This window comes from Physella acuta, unplaced genomic scaffold (genome assembly GCF_028476545.2).
Source record: "Physella acuta isolate Inbredline_101_S28 unplaced genomic scaffold, ASM2847654v3 ptg000325l, whole genome shotgun sequence".
Classification (NCBI taxonomy): domain Eukaryota; kingdom Metazoa; phylum Mollusca; class Gastropoda; family Physidae; genus Physella; species Physella acuta.
In genome coordinates this window covers 933,341-952,724 of record NW_026731844.1, presented here as the reverse complement: position 1 = coordinate 952,724, position 19,384 = coordinate 933,341, and the positions used below count along the sequence as shown (strand labels likewise).

Genomic DNA, 19,384 nt, shown 5'->3' with positions numbered 1-19,384 from the left:
GAGAGATAACTCCAAAATTAAACAACTGCTGCCTTGTAGTTTGTTCTTGGTTGGACAAAGGCTATGGAAGCAAAATCCAAAAAGAAAAGCAGGCTGAAATCGGAGTCAATGGCCTCAATGGCGCATAACCAGTTGACACGTACCGCTTAATTGTATTGGAGGCGTGGTCGAGTCGGCAAAAAGCTCATGATTGATAAATTCGAACAAAGTCTCGAGTTCAAACCCACTGGCAGATAAATCTCGATCCCCTTCAACACTAATAATAATGAACGAAGAAGAAGAAGAAGATTTGACAAAAAAATTGTTAGACTTGTAGGCCTAAATATTTTAATATTACTATTTTAATCCCATTTTGTTTTTGAACCTACAAAACTATTTTTGAATCTTTAGATCTGCTTGTTTTATCATTAAGTGCTCACTTTTTATAATTTATTTTTTATTGTAAGGTATATGTAAACTATCCTTAGTTCATTGAAAATCTTTGTAAAAGAGTAAAAATGGCTTATCTGTGGCTTTTTTCTAGACCCTCTAACAAGCAGCTTATCTATATTTCTCTGTTTACTCAAGTAGCTTACCTTTTACACCTGTACTTAAGTGCTAATCATTGAGTCATTAAATATTAGCTCATCTTCTTTATTCTTTAAAATATTTTGAGAACCTGTTTAACCTTCATGATTATTATTTGAAAAGAAATATTATGATTGAAAAATTATTCCATTAATATATGGAATTTAAACTAAGTATTTATCATAAGATAGTAGCCTTGATTAAGGCATTACATGCTAAAACTATGAACCTGTTATCTTTTTCCTCTGTAGTATTTCGCGCCCATGGTTTGCAGTCAGCAGACTTTGGGGGTCTCAGTGATCCATTTTGTGTGATAGAGTTAATCAATGACAGAGTGCAGACACAGACAGAGTACAAGACACTCAACCCTGAGTGGGCTAAGGTTTTCACATTGTATGTTGTAGGCATATGTTGTCACATTGTATGTTGTAGGCAAACATTGTCACATTTTATGTTGTAGGCAAACTTTGTCACATTGTATGTTGTAGGCAAACATTGTCACATTGTATGTTGTAGGCAAACATTGTCACATTGTATGCTGTGTGCTAAGGTTTTCACAATGTATGTTGTAGGCAAACATTGTCACATTGTATGTTGTAGGCAAACATTGTCACATTGTATGTTGTAGGCAAACATTGTTACATTGTATGTGGTAGGCAAACATTGTCACATTGTCTGTTGTAGGCAAAAATTGTCTTATTGTATGTTGTAGGCAAAAATTGTCTTATTGTATGTTGTAGGCAAACATTGTCACATTGTTGTATGCTGTGTGCTAAGGTTTTCACATTGTATGTTGTAGGCAAACATTGTTACATTGTATGTTGTAGGCATATGTTGTCACATTGTATGTTGTAGGCATATGTTGTCACATTGTATGTTGTAGGCAAACATTGTTACATTGTATGTTGTAGGCAAACATTGTTACATTGTATGTTGTAGGCAAACATTGTTACATTGTATGTTGTTGGCTAAGGTTTTCACATTGTATGTTGTAGGCAAACATTGTCACATTGTATGCTGTGTGCTAAGGTTTTCACATTGTATGTTGTAGGCAAACATTGTCACATTGTATGTTGTAGGCAAACATTGTCACATTGTATGTTGTGGGCTAAGATTTTCGTATTGTATGTTGTAGGCAAACATTGTCACATTGTATGTTGTAGGCAAACATTGTCACATTGTATGTTGTAGGCAAACATTGTCACATTGTATGTTGTAGGCAAACATTGTCACATTGTATGTTGTAGGCAAACATTGTCACATTGTATGTTGTAGGCAAACATTGTCACATTGTATGTTGTAGGCAAACATTGTCACATTGTATGTTGTAGGCAAATATTGTCACATTGTATGTTGTAGGCAAACATTGTCACATTGTATGTTGTAGGAAAACATTGTTACATTGTATGTTGTAGGCAAACTTTGTCACATTGTATGTTGTAGGCAAACATTGTCACATTGTATGCTGTGTGCTAAGGTTTTCACATTGAATGTTGTAGGCAAACATTGTCACATTGTATGTTGTAGGCAAACATTGTCACATTGTATGTTGTAGACAAACATTGTCACATTGTATGTTGTGGGCTAAGATTTTCTCATTGTATGTTTAGGGCTAAGATTTTCTCATTGTGTATTGCAGCTAAAAAAAAAATCTATTATAAAAGAATGTGTTTTACATCTTAAATTATGTTTCTTGAAAATTTTAAAATGTTAGCAGTGAATTTTTAAAAATCAGAGTTTGGAACATTATTTTCAACTAAGTATTTGCAAATAGGCTACTATAATATTTCATTGTCTTTCATGTTCCTTTTTCAATATTTAAATATATAAAAAAAGCATATGTTTTATTTTAATAACTTATTTCTGTTGAGCAGTTTAAAAAGATATACATTCTTTTGTTTCTGCTATGTGACGTCTATACCACAAATTGTTTTAGCAATTAAAAATATGTCATTCAATTGATTTTTCAGCAATGTGAAAGACATACATTCAGTGTTGGAAGTAACTGTATATGATGAGGATCGAAATAAAAAAGTTGAATTTCTAGGGAAAGTTGCAATACCTTTGTTAAGGGTAGGCCTACATTTGATATAAGACTGAGACCCACTTTTTGGGTTTTACAAAAAATTTTGATGAATTATTTCAATTAGCCTAAATTAATTTGTGTGGTAATTATAATTATTTTTTATGGTTCAATAAAAAAGATATTGATACTGTTATGCATATAAATTTGATATTTTTTCAGATCAAAAATGGAGAAAGAAGATGGTATGCCTTAAAAGATAGAAAAACTCTACACAAAACCAAAGGTGCCATCCTATTAGAAATGGATATGGTGTATAACCATGTGCGTCACATTTTCTAGTTTACTCATAATCTATAGCTACATTTATATATATACATTTATAGTTTTGAAGTTACTATATGTAATTCATTTATTTGCTATACAAATTATGTTTCTTAATAATGAATTAATAAATCATAGTTTTTAATTATGTAAAATTATAGTATTAATACAATTATTTTATTTATATTGAATAAATATGATTTGCAGTTGAAGGCAGCAATACGAACCGTAAATCCCAAAGAAGAAAAACTCATGTTACCTGATCAAAAGTTTAAAATATCAGTAAGACATTTTTTAAATAAATAGTTTTTATATTTTTATCACGTATTTTCTAGTGTAGAACATTTTTATAATTTGATATCTTGAATATTATTTGTTCATCATAGAAATTTTGTTTAAAATTTCTTTTACAAACTTGATAACTTTAATTTAATCAAATATACATCTACTTTACCAGACAATGAAACAGAACATCAATAGGGTTTCTCAGATAATTGGTGTATTTATTGATACAGGACGATTCATTCAGAGCTGCTTTGATTGGCAGTCACCACCTCGTACTATCACTGCTTTCATAGTAAGTCCTATCCAACATGAAGCACTGCTTCAGATTAGGTTGTATTCATCATTTACTATATCATACTATCACTGCCTGTTAGATAATTCATCATAAAAACGCAACAAACCAGTTAAAAAACAAGTAAAACTACAGAATTCTAGATTTGTTTTACTGTTAACTTGAAATTGATATTGTGTAAACAGAAATTGACATAACTTTATTCAAAGCCTAGAAAGTTTATAAAATACAAATTTGTACATAAGTAAAGAAAACTTGCATTTACATACAGCATTAGTAATTTATATCTAATTTCCCCATTAGAACTAATTAGAAATGTGTTCTGAATATTTCAGGTATATCTTGTGGCTGTATGGAATTTTGAACTGTACATGTTGCCTATTTCTTTATTATTAATATTTATAAAGAACTTAGTCATTGCACAAATTGTTGGTAGTTTCAAGAAAGAACCAGTTGAAGATGTAAGCACCACTGTATTTTTGTACAAAACTTTCTAGTCATACTAGTTGTATACACAAGTTTAATATATCTAGAGTAATAATGTTCAGTAATCTATAGTTTTGTTGACAGGTCTATAAATAGTGAAAGATGTTATTTGTATTAAACAATTTTCACGCAGTTTCATTTCTTTAAAAGTGAACTTAAAATACTAGATCCTAATGTGGATCAGATGGTATATAAATTGTCTATTGCTGACCCCACTAAATATAACATTAATATACTATCTGCCACTCACACATCTATCTACTTGTGATATAATGTTTACAGCCTAGGTATATAAACAGTGATAATATGGGTTACATAAATGCAAAGTATGTACATAACTCCTTTAAGTTCTAAAATATTAGAGGATAGCTATTAACACTGCATTATATTATTCTTCACAGGACTATTTTGTGGAGGATGAAGATGATGATGAAGATGAAAAAGACAAGGTAACATTTAATGTTGCTAGATTTTATTTTGGGTATGTATATATATATATATATACATATATATATATATATATATATATATATATATATATATATATATATATATATATATATATATATATATATATATATATATATATATATATATATATATATATGCATGGTTGTAAATGTAATAGTCTACATGTGTACATCAATTGATGCCCCACCCAAAACATAATGTAGAGCTTGTTAAAATGTATGTAGTTGTATTTTGTTTAGAACCATTCAAAGCATTGTTGTTGTTTGTAAATTTGTATTATGTTAAAAATTAATAGCTTTGTTTTATTTTAATTAATAATTTAAATATAAGTTGTTTTTTTGTTCATGTGTCCAGATTAAATATAAAACTAATAAAAAATAGTTTTAATTTTTTTTTAATCATTTCTGTTTAGGGTTTTTTTTTTTTGGCCTAGGTCAAATTAAAATTCAGTTCAACTAAAGTATTTGTAAACACATTAATAAATTCTGAATTTAACAATTGCATTTGCTTCTAACCTAAACTACTTAATCATTGTGTTGGGAAAACAAATTTTAGTAAAAAGATAACACATTTTTAAAGGTATATGTGCCAGAATTTTTTAGCAAAAGCACTAATACCTTATAATTATGTTGTCTTGCCTTTCTCTAGCCAAAGAAGGTAAAGTTGACTTATTTCAATGTTTTGTAGATATCCACTTTCATTAAGAACACTTCAGCACTGCAAATTACTTTGCTTATTTTAACAAATGTCTTTTTTCTAATGGTATAGCAGACTGGCTTTTATTAATTGTATTTACATAATTAACCTCTCTCAAGTAGTTTTGACTGCTTATAACCATTTTCATTTATACACTCTATGTATTCAATCAATCTTGTTGTATTCAAAGTGTAAATCACAACCAAAATCTTATTTTTAGATCAATTCATTTTTATACTTCACAGAACATTATAATCTTCTTTTTTAAAACCTAGAGTAGTCTCCTTTTTAAGCTTTATAATATAATTCAAATTCTATAACATTAACGCGCAATTATTGTAGTGATATTGATTTGAAACTTCTGTTTTGTATACAAGATTGAAATATTGGCTTAACTAATGTAGATGTAGACTTAATGGTGTAGTAAATTTTAAAACACATGTAGATCTATCTACATAGAATTATAACTATTTATGAATACATAAAAACTAACATACATATAAATCAGATGTAGTATGGTAGTCAAATAGAAATTGATTAATTCTACTTTGTCAGAGAGATTATATTTTTCATACGACACCATAGCTACCCTCCTCTGACAAGGCTACTCCACCCTAAAAAAAGTTTTTAAAAATATAAAAAACAAAAGAAAAATAATACATTCCAAATTTCTTAAATTACACTTTTTTTTTATGAAGTAAAATGGTTTTCAACTTTATTCTCCATTTTATTGTGGATAACTTTAGGTCATTTAATAGATTCTCTGTTCTGTAGATAACCCGCTTTGCATAAAAATGTATTTAAAAAATATTACCAGTTTCACTATTAACAATTTTTTTTACCATTAAAAATTGAATACTTGTACGTAAGCCTTTGATTTTATCTTAAAATAATGTTTGAATCCAATGCATAGTATAACAGGATCCAATTCATTAATTATTATAAATGGATTAATATAAACTTTATAGTTTTTCTTTATTGTTATTATATTTAATTGATTCCTTTTCATTTGAAATGAAAAAGTTTCTGTCACACACATACATATATATATATACATATTTATATATATATATATATATATATATATATATATATATATATATATATATATATATATATATATAAGTAGCATACAAGTGCTTTGTGACAGTGTACCATTAAAATTATTTTTTGAAGGACAAAAGGAACATCACAAAACACACCTCACCCCACTGCCACTCCCTATACCACACATTAAAACCTACAACCATGTAGTTTCTCTTTTAAATGAATAGGTTAAGTGAAAGAACAGTATTTTTGCTTTTGTAATCCTTTGTAAAAATTAAATTTACCAACAGCTAATCAAACAGCTATACTATTTGTAAAAAAGAAGTATATAAAATGAAGAAAAAAACGAATAGGAAATAATCTCCCTTTATTAATATCACCGTGTGTTTTTTTTATTTTGTTTTTCTCATTTTTTAAAACATTTTCTATAAATAGTGTATATGATTTCATAAAAAAAGCTGTCTACTTAGTATTGTATAACGAGATTGTACATCAACAACAATAGGTATCAGACAGCAAACATACTATAAGTCCATTTGCAGCAAGTGGATGATGCAAAAATGCGATTTCATATCTGTTATAACACAATACTTCGCTGCTTATATTTTATATACATGTATATATTTTATTTATTTATTTATATAAATTTATAGATATCTAAATTTTAATATTTCGTCATCAAAAATAACATTAAAACAGTTTTTAGATAATGTTTATGATTTTTTCAACATTAATTCACAAAATATGCTATAAAAATGTTAATGTATCCATCTTCTACTATTGTGTCTGGGCCTTACAAGTTAATAATAATGTCATCTCAAAACCATTTTTAGTTGTGTTCTTGTGAAATGATTTTTTTCTGAATATATATGCATACACACACAAGAGTAGACCTATATATACAGCATTATGAATTAAATATTTATTTTATTTGATAGCAAGAAGAAAAGAAAAGTATAGTGGACAGATACCATGCTATACAAGAGGTGTGTTTGCAAGTGCAACAAGGACTTGACACAGTTGCTTGCCTTGGGGAGAGAGTTAAAAAGTTAGTCACAAGATAATTTTCTTGATTGTTGATAAAATATGATAAACCTGCTATAATGTTTCATTCTTAGCTTAAAATCTTGCTTCTTAAATATCTTTTTTATCAATGCTTAAGTTGTTATTTAGTAACAGCTTGATTAAAGGGTTACAGTATTTTTCATTGTCATCAGTTAATTAAATATTTCTAGGGTTACTTAACCTGTATCAGAGTTTACATCTTTTATTTAGATGGGTTCTATAATACATAAATAAAAGTCATAAAAATGGGGGAAAACACATTGAACTAATCAATTCATTTGATATTTTTAAATTATTCAGCACATTCAATTGGAGTGTACCATGGTTGTCTGCCCTTGCTGTGATAGCTTTGAGTGCTGGAATTATTGTACTCTATTACATTCCATTAAGATATTTGTTATTGGCATGGGGTAAGTAAGAAAATAAACATTCAATTAGGCTAAGTTGAATTGATGTTAATTAACTGTGTGTAGATCTTATTACTTGTATTTAAAAGAATAGGAAACAATTATAATCACTTATAATTCTTACAGGTATAAATAAGTTTACTAAGAAACTACGCAAACCTAACGCCATCTCTAATAATGAATTGTTGGATTTTCTGTCACGCATTCCATCTGACAATGAATTGGTAAGAAAACTGTGCTACTTCACATTTTGTGATTTTTGGAAATAAATTTATATTCTAATTGAATACAATTTGTTAAAAGCTGGGTTTTTCATGAGTGATATATAATCAATTGCAATTTTTAATGGTAATATCAAACACTATATATATTTCACTATTGACCTTCTAACCCACACAATCCAAGTTACTTAAGTTACTAATTAATTTATTACTTTTTTTTAACAAGTTTTTTTTAATAAATTATGAGATTCACTTTATTGTCTCTTATATTTTCATTAGAAACAACTCCAAGAGCTTTATAGTAAATTGAATTTATAAGATTGAACATCAAGGGCAGTTTTATAGACCTATAATATTCTTCTGATCCACGGACATAAATTGAAAACCCTTCCATAGTGTGATACAAGTTTTGCACAATTAAGTACCTTGTCGCTATCAGCCATAATCATTTGCATGTAAAATATATTTTTAGCTTCAGTACCGAGAGTTGAGACCAGATATACCAGCCAATACCACATCCTCAAAGAAGAAAAGAGCATAGCTGGGAGTCATGCCTTCCACATGATGTGCCTTCCACGACATTCAACTTTTTAACTGACATTTATGCCGTTTTCTTCTCACTTTTTCTTCTGTTGCTAAATTTGTAAATATAATGTGAAATACTGTGTACATTGTTGTTTTTTTTTTAATTCTTCAATCTTTAACTTTTCTGCAATTTGCTCTTGGAATTATTTACATTTTGTATTAAACTCAGGAATATTAATACCACACCTTCCTTAAAAATGTAGGTATCATTGTAAAAGAATACCTATATTTATCCTCCCCTATTATTTATTTGTTGACAAAAGATCAATTTGAAGAATTAGATTAAAGAAATCCAGAGATATAAGTTAAAAGTAATCATTGAAGTAAATTGTCGTGTGATTATGTTGAGGCAGCATATAATTGCTTTATGTTCATCAACTCAAAAAGCCCTGTGTGTTCAGCTCAATTTAATTTTGGTGTTACATGAGCGAAGCTTGCTCAACAAATCTGACTTTTTTAGAATGAACATACCAGTAATTTTTGTTGACTTAGTTGTGTTCCATGATTGTCATTTAGTTTTATAAACGGTTGTATAGCATCTCTGATATTTGAAATAATGATTCTTGTAATACCTTTAGATTAGCTAAAAAAACCTCTAGCATTCATTAGATGTTTTAAATGTAGGTACCTACAAGTGTGTTGACACAAAAGTGCTCTATTTTAGAAACTCAATTATTTTCAATTATATGTTATCTTTTTAAAACCACTGAGAATTCTTTTTTACATTATTTACCAAAAATAATTTCAAATGCTATTTTCAAAAAAACTTCATCTGAAATTTTTTATAAGTGGGCCTGTTACTGTTAGCGTTTACAATTTTATAGTACATTTGTAAGGGTTTATTGACTTGGGTTTGATTCATACTGTATTTGGTTAGAAACTTTACATTTTGGGTAAAGGGGGGGATTGCATCCAAATTGTAACTTTTAAAAAGGCTTTTTTAGATGCCACTTATTCTTTTCAGATTAAAATTTTCACACTGGAAAAACTTAAGAAAGCTATTTGGTGCACTGCAAGTGGCCATGTTATTGATTGCAGCAAATCTCGATTGAAATAGAATTTGCTAATTTTTGTTGAACACTAAACTCAAAATTTAGCACTCTTCCATTGAGTCTTAAAGGCTTAATTTCGTCTCGCTAAATTCTGTTAGTTAAAAAATAGTGTTCATCTTCAGCAATCTGCATAGCCAGTTAAGAAAAGCTATAATACATTTGTCGTGTTTCCTATTTCGATTTAAGACATCTGTGCAATAGCTACATTAGCAATCCAGAGCCAAACATAATCAGCTATTTGAATAAGTATTTTTTTAAACATTCTCTTGATGTCTGCATGATGAATTTTTCCCCTTTTTAGATAGTTTAAGTATCAATGTTATGAATTTTTTCTTCTAGTAGTGTGCAGGTGATCAATACAAAAAGTTTCTAATTCTAGTCACTAAAGCTTTGTTGACATAATAGCTTTGTGACAGAGCATGCAGGTTGAAAAAAAGGAAAATTTAAATATGGTCAAGAAATTCAGTTTTTTAAACTGGAGTTGGCACAATTGCAATATTTTATATTAACTTAATGTTATTTTCATAAATAAAATATAACATAACTGTCCTCGTTATGCCTTATAAATGTCTGATAGTACTGAATCATTCAGAATGTGTGTGGACACAGAGACCATGTTCATTTACCTTGGCCATAAAGTCTGTGGGTTTGTGAATCTTAAATTATATTTTAAAACTCAATAATGAACCATTTCTAATGACACCAAGAAACTACTATACCAAGTTGCATTAACAAAAGGAGATAAGGTATAAAAAGAATTCCGGTTATGACTTGCAAGTGATTGAAAAGATTAGTACCATATTTGTCCATTGAAATAACGCACTAAAAATACTAAAATCTGTAAAAAAAAAAAAAAATTGATGAAATATGTGCAAACATTCAACATAACCCATGAAGTATGACTATTTTATCAACCTTCCACAACAGACCATTCAGTCATACTATTACAGATATTATTGTATCAAATTCTAAGTGAATTTTTAAACCTGTTAGATAATTGAATTTTCTTAAAATAAGGGTGTTCGGTTACTATAATACACATATTTTGCTTTTGTATGTTAATCCTAACCACTACATACTGAACCTTAATTTCTAACAATACTAGTTGAGAATAAATATTACTTTCAACCTACCACACCTATTTTTGGAAAAGTCTATTATTGGATAATCATCCTGAATTCTTACAAGTCTGCACAAACAATTCAAGGGCTCAGATTCAAGTACAAGGCTTTTAGTTTCATTATTGGTCTTAACACCATAAGCTGCTCAGGTTCTATCAAATTCATATACTATTTCACTACCTGATTTATAGTTGTAATGTGGTGTTATGCCTTCCATTTCCTAGCAAAAATGTTCATAATGTGGTGTTATGCCTTCCATTTCCTAGCAAAAATGCTCATTTGGCTGGTGACCTATTCCTAGAATAGCACTAAACCCATTGAAGCATCATTCCTTTTATCATTTTGGTCTGTTAGAGCTGAAGCAGTTTGCCAAAGGCTGTGGTGCTTGAAGCCCAGTGCGCTAGTTACATAAAATACCATAGTATCCATTTTGAAAATGTTTAAATTATGCAACAAATATAATTCCACTTGACAGAATGTATATCACTTGAACTTTTTACCTTCTTCAGCAAAGCATTCATTAAACAAGAAAACACACAAGTTATTAATTTTTTTTAATTGAACTAAATTATTTTGCATGTTGCTGTTGTTGGGCTCTCTTCATCTTCTGGAGAGTGACTTGCATTTCTTCTCTCTTCTTTTTGCCTCTAACATGGGTACCCAACTGAAATATGGTTTAAAAACTCATGTATATTTATATTAAAAAATGGATACACATTCAAACTATGTAAGAAGACAAAACAGTGCCAATAGTTCATAGTGTTTATTTCAATTTTGTCTCAGAAATTGCAGGCAGAAATATTAGAACTTGAGTTTTGTTCATCTTTCTGGGATTAGTTTTATTTATTAATTATTTAGCAATGTAACCACAAACAATTAAAAAAGTTGTACCATTTTCTGTGTAATACTTTTAGTTTCATGATATATTGTTTACTATTTTTCCAGCTCGCTCAGGAATTAAGTTTTTATGCCCAGACTGCATTGGTTAATAGGGAAACTGGATTAATAAGTCAATACTACAATATTTAAACATTCTTACTGTTGCTTGCTTTAATATTTAAAAAGTAATCCTGTCTGACTTAATGGCAGTCTTTATTTATTTTACTTTATTCCATGAGAGGCAAAGATTCTGTATCAATCAAATACTGCAACTTTATTGCTATTTACAAACTACACACATTTGATAATCAATCTACCTTTGAAAGACAGGATAGTATGCATATTATATGCCGTAAATGAATTATACAAACTAAAAATATATAAGAAATCATACCCTCTTTTTGCAAAACTTAAGAGCACGCTTATCCTTGGAAATCTTCAGCAACTCTTGACATCTTCTTTCATAGGGTGAAAATCCAGCAATTTCTCTAACAAGATCCCTTACGAATTTTGCATGCTTAGTGGCAGTCTGAAAATATTAAATTTGCAAATAGAAGAAAGAAAATTCAAGACTTGTGCCTTATAAAATAAGTAAAACTAAATCTACAGCAACATTAAACAAAGACAAAAAAGCAAAGGAATAATTCTTAAGAATCGTGAAAAAATACACACCCCCTTTCTACGGGTAGGTCTGTTCTTTCTGCCACTTTCAATTTTAGTTACTTTATGACCTTTGTTGAGGCCTACTGCTAAATTATAACGGACACCCATTCTGAAAAAAAGTAAAGCAACAAGACTGAAAATGTGGTTTTAAAACAAGTAGAAACTAAACAATTGTGGTAGAAAACAAGAAACAGCTGGATGGTTGAACTTTAAAGGCCTATTTCATTTTTATTTCCAAGTGGCTATTTAGACATGGGTCAGTTTATGTATAGCCACAGACCCAGCTTTAACTGTATCAAAATGTTGATTATACTTGTTCTTTAAGGATTTGCTAGTGTTTTGACATGGGGTTTGTTTTTTTTTTAAATAAAATTGCTCCTAAATTACTATTAACCTCTATTATCAGACATCGGTATCCTCACCCATCCTAACTCTGTGATTTTGTTTGTACTTGGGAAAACCAGAAGATAAAAATAGAATAAAACATTTCAAAACAGACTCAAGCCAAGACTTATAAGTAGCTTAATGCAGCTCTAATCTTAGCCTAACTCTAATGTATTGCAATAAAGGACCTGGGTCCAACCAATTTACAGAGACAGCCCAGTTTTAGCAAAATCAATTTAGAATTTGGGCCCTATCTAAATAGGTGTTCTATAAAACTAGTTACTGATCTGCACTTGTGAATAGATCTAGAAATCTAGATATATCAGGGACTGATTGTAGTAGCTATAGGGCCTAATACTAATGCAAAAACATACAAATTATAAAAAAAAAAAAATTCTAATCTAAAAACACAAATGTTAGGAAACCACTTGGATTAGAATCATTAGTTAGAGGATAGATATAGGCCTACAGATTCTAGACTTAGCTTGTAATATAGAGCATCTAGATCTAGGCGAGTTTACCTCAAGTCAGTTACGCGGCGAGGATTAACCACCCTAATCGTTATCCAAGCTGCGGCCACCCCCATTTCACCTCTCAGGTTGCTTTAATAGCCTTAGCTATTTACAGTGTCTCGCACATATTTAGAAGCTATTTACAGTTAACCTAATTATAAAAAGCTTTGATTGGTTGGTTTTATTTGTCTCATCCCTGACCTAGTGGTTTCATCCAGGGGAACTGGGATCACCGGCTGACGTCATACCTCAACTTAAAAATTTAATAACTCGTCTTCCAGAAGGAGAAAACAAAAGAATTTAGGCAGATGCTAGCCGGGATAAGATACACATACGCAATGGAGAGAAACTACGACTTGCCTTCGCGGCGATGTTTTCTATGGTACTGCGCATGTGTGTGTTTACAACCGCAGAACCCTAACACCAACCCTATCCCTAACCCTCATTCTAGCCTTAACCCTAGCCATAGGTCACTGCGCATGGGCAGAGCTATCTTTTGCCGACTAAGTGGAGACGTTGGGGAGAAAAATCTTCCGAGTAGTCACTTCGAAGAATTTAACCTGGATATATTTAGAAATGGACATGCCTACAGCAGATACCGGTAGTTTTGTATAAAACATCCAAATCATTATACGAAGCAATAACATATATGATCGCTTCGTGACTTTGACCGTGCAGTGGTACTTCACTCTAGAGAGAGATCTAGCTAGACTCTAGAGATCTAGTTTAGTACACATTCAATATTCCAAATTTTGGATTTGTCTCAAAAAATTTTGACAATATTAATTTAAAAAAACCAAACCAAAAATTCATTAAGTCATAAAGAAAAAGGCCGAGTGATTTCCTAAAGTTTTTGTGTTTCAGTTGTGTGAATAAGCGGGGAATAAAATACGCTAAAATGGAGTTTTACCGATGGCCTAGTTTGACAGAATCAACTCTAGATCTAGATTCTAGATCTATATTGAAAGGATTCCGGGTAAAATCTTAGTTTAGCGTCGTAAATTCGGCCAAAACTAGTAATGTGGGAGAGAGTGAATTAATGAATATGTCATTAAATATGAGTATATTTTCGTATATTTTGATAAAGTATTATATATAATTGAATAATAGATCACCATTGATGGTTAAATCAAATTAAATTTCCTGAAATTAATTTTTATCAACCCTGTTCGAGATAGTAAATTTGCTATTAAAAACAGCAGCCATCTTAAGAAAATGTTATTGAGAGTAGCTTCCCTTTCATTTCTATTCATATGAAAATGTATTTAAATATGATCGTCTTGTTGTATAGTCCATATTACAAAGCATTTTTTTTTAAATGTGAATTTCCTAACAAACAACTTTATTAATTCTAGAAGCATTGTGAGATGCAACTTGTATCCATGTATTAAATCACGTTTTTTTAAGCTAATGTTTATTTGATCTTACTATTACTAAATAGTTGTGAGTTTTTTCTTATTGTTTTAAATTTTTTAATGTTCACTATTTTCATTTCAGGTTTTTCTTTTCATCAATTAGTAATTCTATCGTAACTTATGACATTTTTTTTTACTTCTCTTTACCTTAATTAAACCCCAACCTCCGTCATATTTTTGTCGTCAATGTCACAACAAGTCATAATGTAAAAAATTACGCTTCCCTCTGCCTTATCTAAGATCTCTAACCATAATTTTGACAACATTAAATGTTTGTCATCATTTATATATACAGAGAGACAAAATGTATTATCCACCAGCTTCCCTCGTAAAACATCATCTAAAACAATGAGCCAGTCCACCCCTTAAGTGCGTGTTGTCATTATGGTCGATTGCAAGTCTCCACCTGCCAGACACATGTTGGCTTTGTTGTCAAAATGTCAATATCAAGTATCCAAGTGAGTGCTAAGGGGTTGTCCATAAATGATGTCACATATGATTTGCTACGGGAGTGAGTGAAGATTTGTGACGTCAACTCAGGCGGCTCCGCAAATTATGACGTGTCGGTCTCATGAAAGGAGGTGAACGGGGAAAAATACCTAGATGGTTGATGGAGAACCTCTCTAATGCTTTGTTCAATCAAAATAACGATAAATAAGCATTAGTTTACGTATACCTTGCTTAAAACGAATCATCACAAATGTTGCAAGCCTGCTAGTTTAAGACATTTGGCAAAACGGCCTCAACACATTATCCCCGTCAAAAAGACTTGCCACCAAATGCCTGCCGACGAATAAGCCGCGTCTAATGCGGGGCGTTAGGAATACGGCCATTAGCATGGGCCGCGTTAGAGCACCAGTAGGCTATCGCGCTTTGTAAGATGACGTAAATACTTAAATTCAATTTCGCTAAACTGCGCGAAAATTTAGTAATGTTCCATCGTTTGAGGAAATTTATTTTCTTGGACTTAAACTTAAATTGAAATATCATGTTGACTGTCTGGCTCTTAATTTCCGAATATCACTTTTAATGTATCAAGATTCAGAACTATTATTTACTTTAATATAAGTGTCATCTTATCGTTTATTGTGGTTTTTATAAAGCGCAGAGCAGCTACAAAATCGGACGGCCATCCTGTTTTCACCAAGCTTCTTTTGGAGCTTAATATGGGTAGTCTAGTTCTATACGGTGTGAGCTTAATATATTTTTAAAGGGCCGAAAGTATCAAGATAGCAAGCTTGCAGAAATAACTACGTACGTTTAAATGGACGAGTGATAGATGTGTTAGGGCTGTTTAATGAACACCAACTTATGTAATCAAACTAAACGTCGCAAAAGCGTCAAAAAGGCAGTGCTTGTTTTTTTTCTATAAAATTAGCCTAACGGTCGGCGGTACCGCTACATGACGTCACGTGCGAGCGTTAACTCGGTGACGATGTGCTAAGTGGGGGAATGAAAAAGGTAGGGTTCAAGAAATGCGACTCGGCAAGCTTTTTACATTTCTTGACCCTTCTTAATAGTTCTTTCGTCCCCACTGAGAAAATGGATCACCAATGAATGACGCGTCATACTTCTACAGCTGGTCTTTCTCCCACAACCATCCCGTTTTCACAACAAAAAAAACCTGACCCGTCTCCAAGATCACATCGCTGAGTTCTACTCAACCTCTCCCCACCACAAATCACAATTTCTATCTGAAACAATATGTTCATATGTTTGCTCTGTAATAATGCACGCTTTCATTACTATCTTAAGAGCGACGTCATTTATGAGCGATCTAATATTGATTTGCTTACTCCAAATAAAGTGTTCAAAAGTTCGACCTCCCAACAATTGTTGTGGTCTTGGATGCACACTTTTTTTGACGATTTTTACCCCCCCCCTCCCCTCCGTCACACGTCGTCACAAAAAGCCAGACCCCCCCCCCCTAAAATGACGTCACACCTCAGCCTACAACCCCCCCCCCCCCCCTCAAAATTGCAGTTGAATTTTTTTTAAACAGCTATATTTTTCCAAAATCTTGTCTGAACTCTGTCAGAATAGAGTATTTTAATCAATTGTTATTACAATGTATTAAAACAGTTTTTTAGAACGCAAAATAACGTCTAAAATTCGTTTTGTAACATTGCTTTTTTAAAATGCAAAAGTGTGACGTCGCACCATCTGAACCCCTCACCCTCCCCCTCATCACACAACGTCACAAAATTACGGACCCCCTCCCCCCTACGAGTGTGACGTCATTTATGGACGACCCCCGGCATATATTAAAACAATACAAAACAATCATATTAAACCACAAAATCAACACAAAAGACATGCGAATAGACAATTTATTGTTTTTAAAACATGGCCGCTGCTTGTATTTACTCATTGTTGTCTCGAGGGGGGAGTTTAAAGTTTATTCCAGGATATTTATGACTGGTTTGGTCTTGGATTGTGATTTGTTATTCAATTATCTGTTATGTTATGTAAAATATGACATAAATATTAGTCTGGCGCATTGCTTAGATGGCAGGATTGACCTCTGACCCTGAAACGTCACGCATCGTTTTCTGACGGTTTTTCCGTTTATTTTAGGGGTCCCATCCACGACAAATGAAAAAACTGTTTATATCGCAAATTCTCATCATTATTTTAATGCAAATTGCTAATAAAATGGATAATATGCCTTAGAATGCCAGAAAAAATCGCAAGATTCGTGGTTGTAAATAATGAGAGGATTTCTAGTGGAGCACTCTCCGTAAAAACTGAACCGCCGCCAAAAACGACCGACTAACGGGGAAAACGGCTCGACTAACTGTACATTAATATATAATTGATATATTTATCATGTATATTTACAGAATTTTTGATTACTTTTTCTAAAATCTTCCTCGAGGATGAGGTACCCACGCTGACATTTCTATCCGCTATTTTAAGTATCATGACGTCATTGTTACGCTAGTTGCCAGACTGAAACAACTAGTTTTTGTTTTTTACGGAATGAACTGTTAAGTCTAGTATTTTAATTATAAATCAATTGTAGCATGTGTGGAAAAAGTAAAATTATAGACATTATTATTGTATTAGTAATTTTATTAGTATATTGATTTTTTCTTCACTGTGGGCCGACCGTTGCTGCATTCGTGACCGGTGGTTGACCTCGTCAACGCCGCGTGGCCTATTCGTTTATATAATCAGTGTTGCTCGTTCAGTGGCCTTTTTCAGAGCTAGGCCTAATTACGGGCGATTTTTAGACTTAATTGATTGGCCGTTAGCCTTTTTCATTGCTGCGTATTGTAAAAAATGCTCGTTCAGCGGCCTTTTTTTTTGGCGCTAAATAATCTGTTTACGGGCATTTTAAGCGTTTATTTATTTATTTTTTTAAGCTAGACGTAGATCTAGTTTAAAAAATATTTTTTTTATACAGCTGGCTGTCTAGCATGCCTGATATCCGAACTTAAAAAAAAAAAATGACCGAACTAAAAAAAATGACCAGAAGTAGGGAAGTAGGTCTCTTTTTCAATTTGCTTGAAGAAGAGGGGGGGGGGGGAGAGAGAGAGAGAAGTGAAGACACCGACCATCTCGTGTACGCGTGTTCATTCTATGACGTGTACTGTAGGCCTGCTGAAGTCACGGTGACCCCGCGACCGTGGTGGGATTTTTCATCCACAGGATAGTAAACATAAGCAAGCAATCACGCGAGTGACGATGTTTGGAGATTTTATTTTTAAAAAATCACATACGTCATGTTTTCAAGATGAAAAAAATGTAATGTAAAAAAAAAAGACACTAATACCATGTATGAACCTCAGCTGCCACACTGTTGACTCAATATAATGTGATTGAGTGTAAAATGTATTTGCATTTATAAACTATCTTAACTATTACTATCATATTATTTTATGCATATTTATTATTTAAAATTAGAATTTGAAATAAAAATATTTATTATGGTCGTTTGATTTATGTAGGTGTTCATTATTTCTTAAAATGGTATGAATAAAATGTAGAGTAGAATTTAATAAATAATAAAATAACTAGATCTAAGTTTTATTATCAACCAGTTGCTTTTTGTTATTTTCCGGTGAGTAAATGACCTAAGCTGACGCAATTACCGTGGCGGGAATTAAAAGCTCGTGCACACAAGTTCACGGCGTCATGTTATGCCGGTCCAGGAGCAAGATTCTTGTTTTGTCATTCATTTTCCATTCTAGCTAAATTTTCAAATTCTCTTTTTTCTCGTCAACCGAATAAGCTAGATATTTAAATGTGGTGTCAAATGTTCTCTTAAGGGGTAAGGAACTTAATGGTGTATTTGAAATAACAGAATATTTTATTTGAAAAAATCCATAATTCAACCTAATAAATAGATCTATGGCCAAATGAAAGAAATATTCATTAGTTACCTTCATCGCACATTACTAGCTACGTTGGAATTTACGACGCTAAACTAAGATTTTACCGGATTCCGAATTATTTAAGTTTAAAAAGTAGCCTACAGGTGCCAAAAATAATACAACGCTAGCTTTACTTTCGATAGAATGATCAGGTTTGTGCAGTTAATCTGTTATGAATTTTAAAAGCAAGAAAAGAGGTGGATCGTGATTTGTTTAAAGTTCTGTAGTTTAAGCTTTAGTAAAACATGTGTGAAGCTTCATGAAATAGTAAGATTGGACCCTTAACAATCTCAAACAAAATAGATGTTGATGGATTTCTTACCCTAAACTGGTATGTGCCTCCTTTATTGACGGCTTGAGAGTTAAAAGGAAGCAGTGTAGTCTCCCTTGGCCTAGCGAATGTAATTTTTATCTGACTTCCGGTTTTCTATTTATTATTAAATATTAACTAATAACTAGGCCCCTTGATCTAAATACTAAATACTAAACAGGCTTTAGACACATATTTGA

General features: G+C 31.5%; 2 protein-coding genes across 10 annotated transcripts in view; one reads left to right on the top strand and one right to left on the bottom strand.

Moving 5' to 3' along the window:
- LOC131940710 (multiple C2 and transmembrane domain-containing protein 1) overlaps window positions 1–10,064 on the top strand; it is a 129,869-nt gene extending 119,805 nt beyond the window's left edge. For 8 of the 9 annotated variants that reach the window (XM_059299471.1, XM_059299470.1, XM_059299472.1 and 5 more), the window contains 11 exons: window positions 819–960; window positions 2,538–2,640; window positions 2,813–2,914; window positions 3,122–3,196; window positions 3,372–3,491; window positions 3,827–3,952; window positions 4,379–4,426; window positions 7,130–7,239; window positions 7,557–7,666; window positions 7,790–7,887; window positions 8,357–10,064. In XM_059299471.1, coding sequence (XP_059155454.1) covers window positions 819–960; window positions 2,538–2,640; window positions 2,813–2,914; window positions 3,122–3,196; window positions 3,372–3,491; window positions 3,827–3,952; window positions 4,379–4,426; window positions 7,130–7,239; window positions 7,557–7,666; window positions 7,790–7,887; window positions 8,357–8,425 — 1,103 coding nt within the window. In that variant the 3' untranslated portion in view covers window positions 8,426–10,064. Of the gene's footprint in view, window positions 1–818; window positions 961–2,537; window positions 2,641–2,812; window positions 2,915–3,121; window positions 3,197–3,371; window positions 3,492–3,826; window positions 3,953–4,378; window positions 4,427–5,096; window positions 5,941–7,129; window positions 7,240–7,556; window positions 7,667–7,789; window positions 7,888–8,356 lie in introns of those variants that run through there. The other variant, XM_059299473.1, reaches the window with a different exon arrangement.
- A 1,117-nt stretch (window positions 10,065–11,181) lies between these two features.
- LOC131940709 (large ribosomal subunit protein eL36-like) lies at window positions 11,182–19,297 on the bottom strand. Its single transcript, XM_059299466.1, has 4 exons — window positions 19,197–19,297; window positions 12,194–12,293; window positions 11,916–12,050; window positions 11,182–11,306 (listed from the first exon to the last, which is right to left on the bottom strand). Exons 2-4 carry the CDS (start codon window positions 12,290–12,292, stop codon window positions 11,211–11,213), a joined length of 330 nt encoding a protein of 109 aa, XP_059155449.1. The 5' UTR covers window position 12,293; window positions 19,197–19,297; the 3' UTR covers window positions 11,182–11,210.
- Window positions 19,298–19,384: the final 87 nt, after the last annotated feature.

Excerpts from the sequence above, each read along its gene's own strand:
- LOC131940709 (XM_059299466.1), bottom strand. The coding sequence starts at position 12,292 with ATGGGTGTCCGTTATAATTTAGCAGTAGGCCTCAACAAAGGTCATAAA. Across the intron at positions 12,051-12,193 it reads GACCTACCCGTAGAAAGGGG|ACTGCCACTAAGCATGCAAA; the intron begins GTGTGTATTTTT and ends TAATATTTTCAG. Across the intron at positions 11,307-11,915 it reads TTAAGTTTTGCAAAAAGAGG|TTGGGTACCCATGTTAGAGG; the intron begins GTATGATTTCTT and ends ACCATATTTCAG.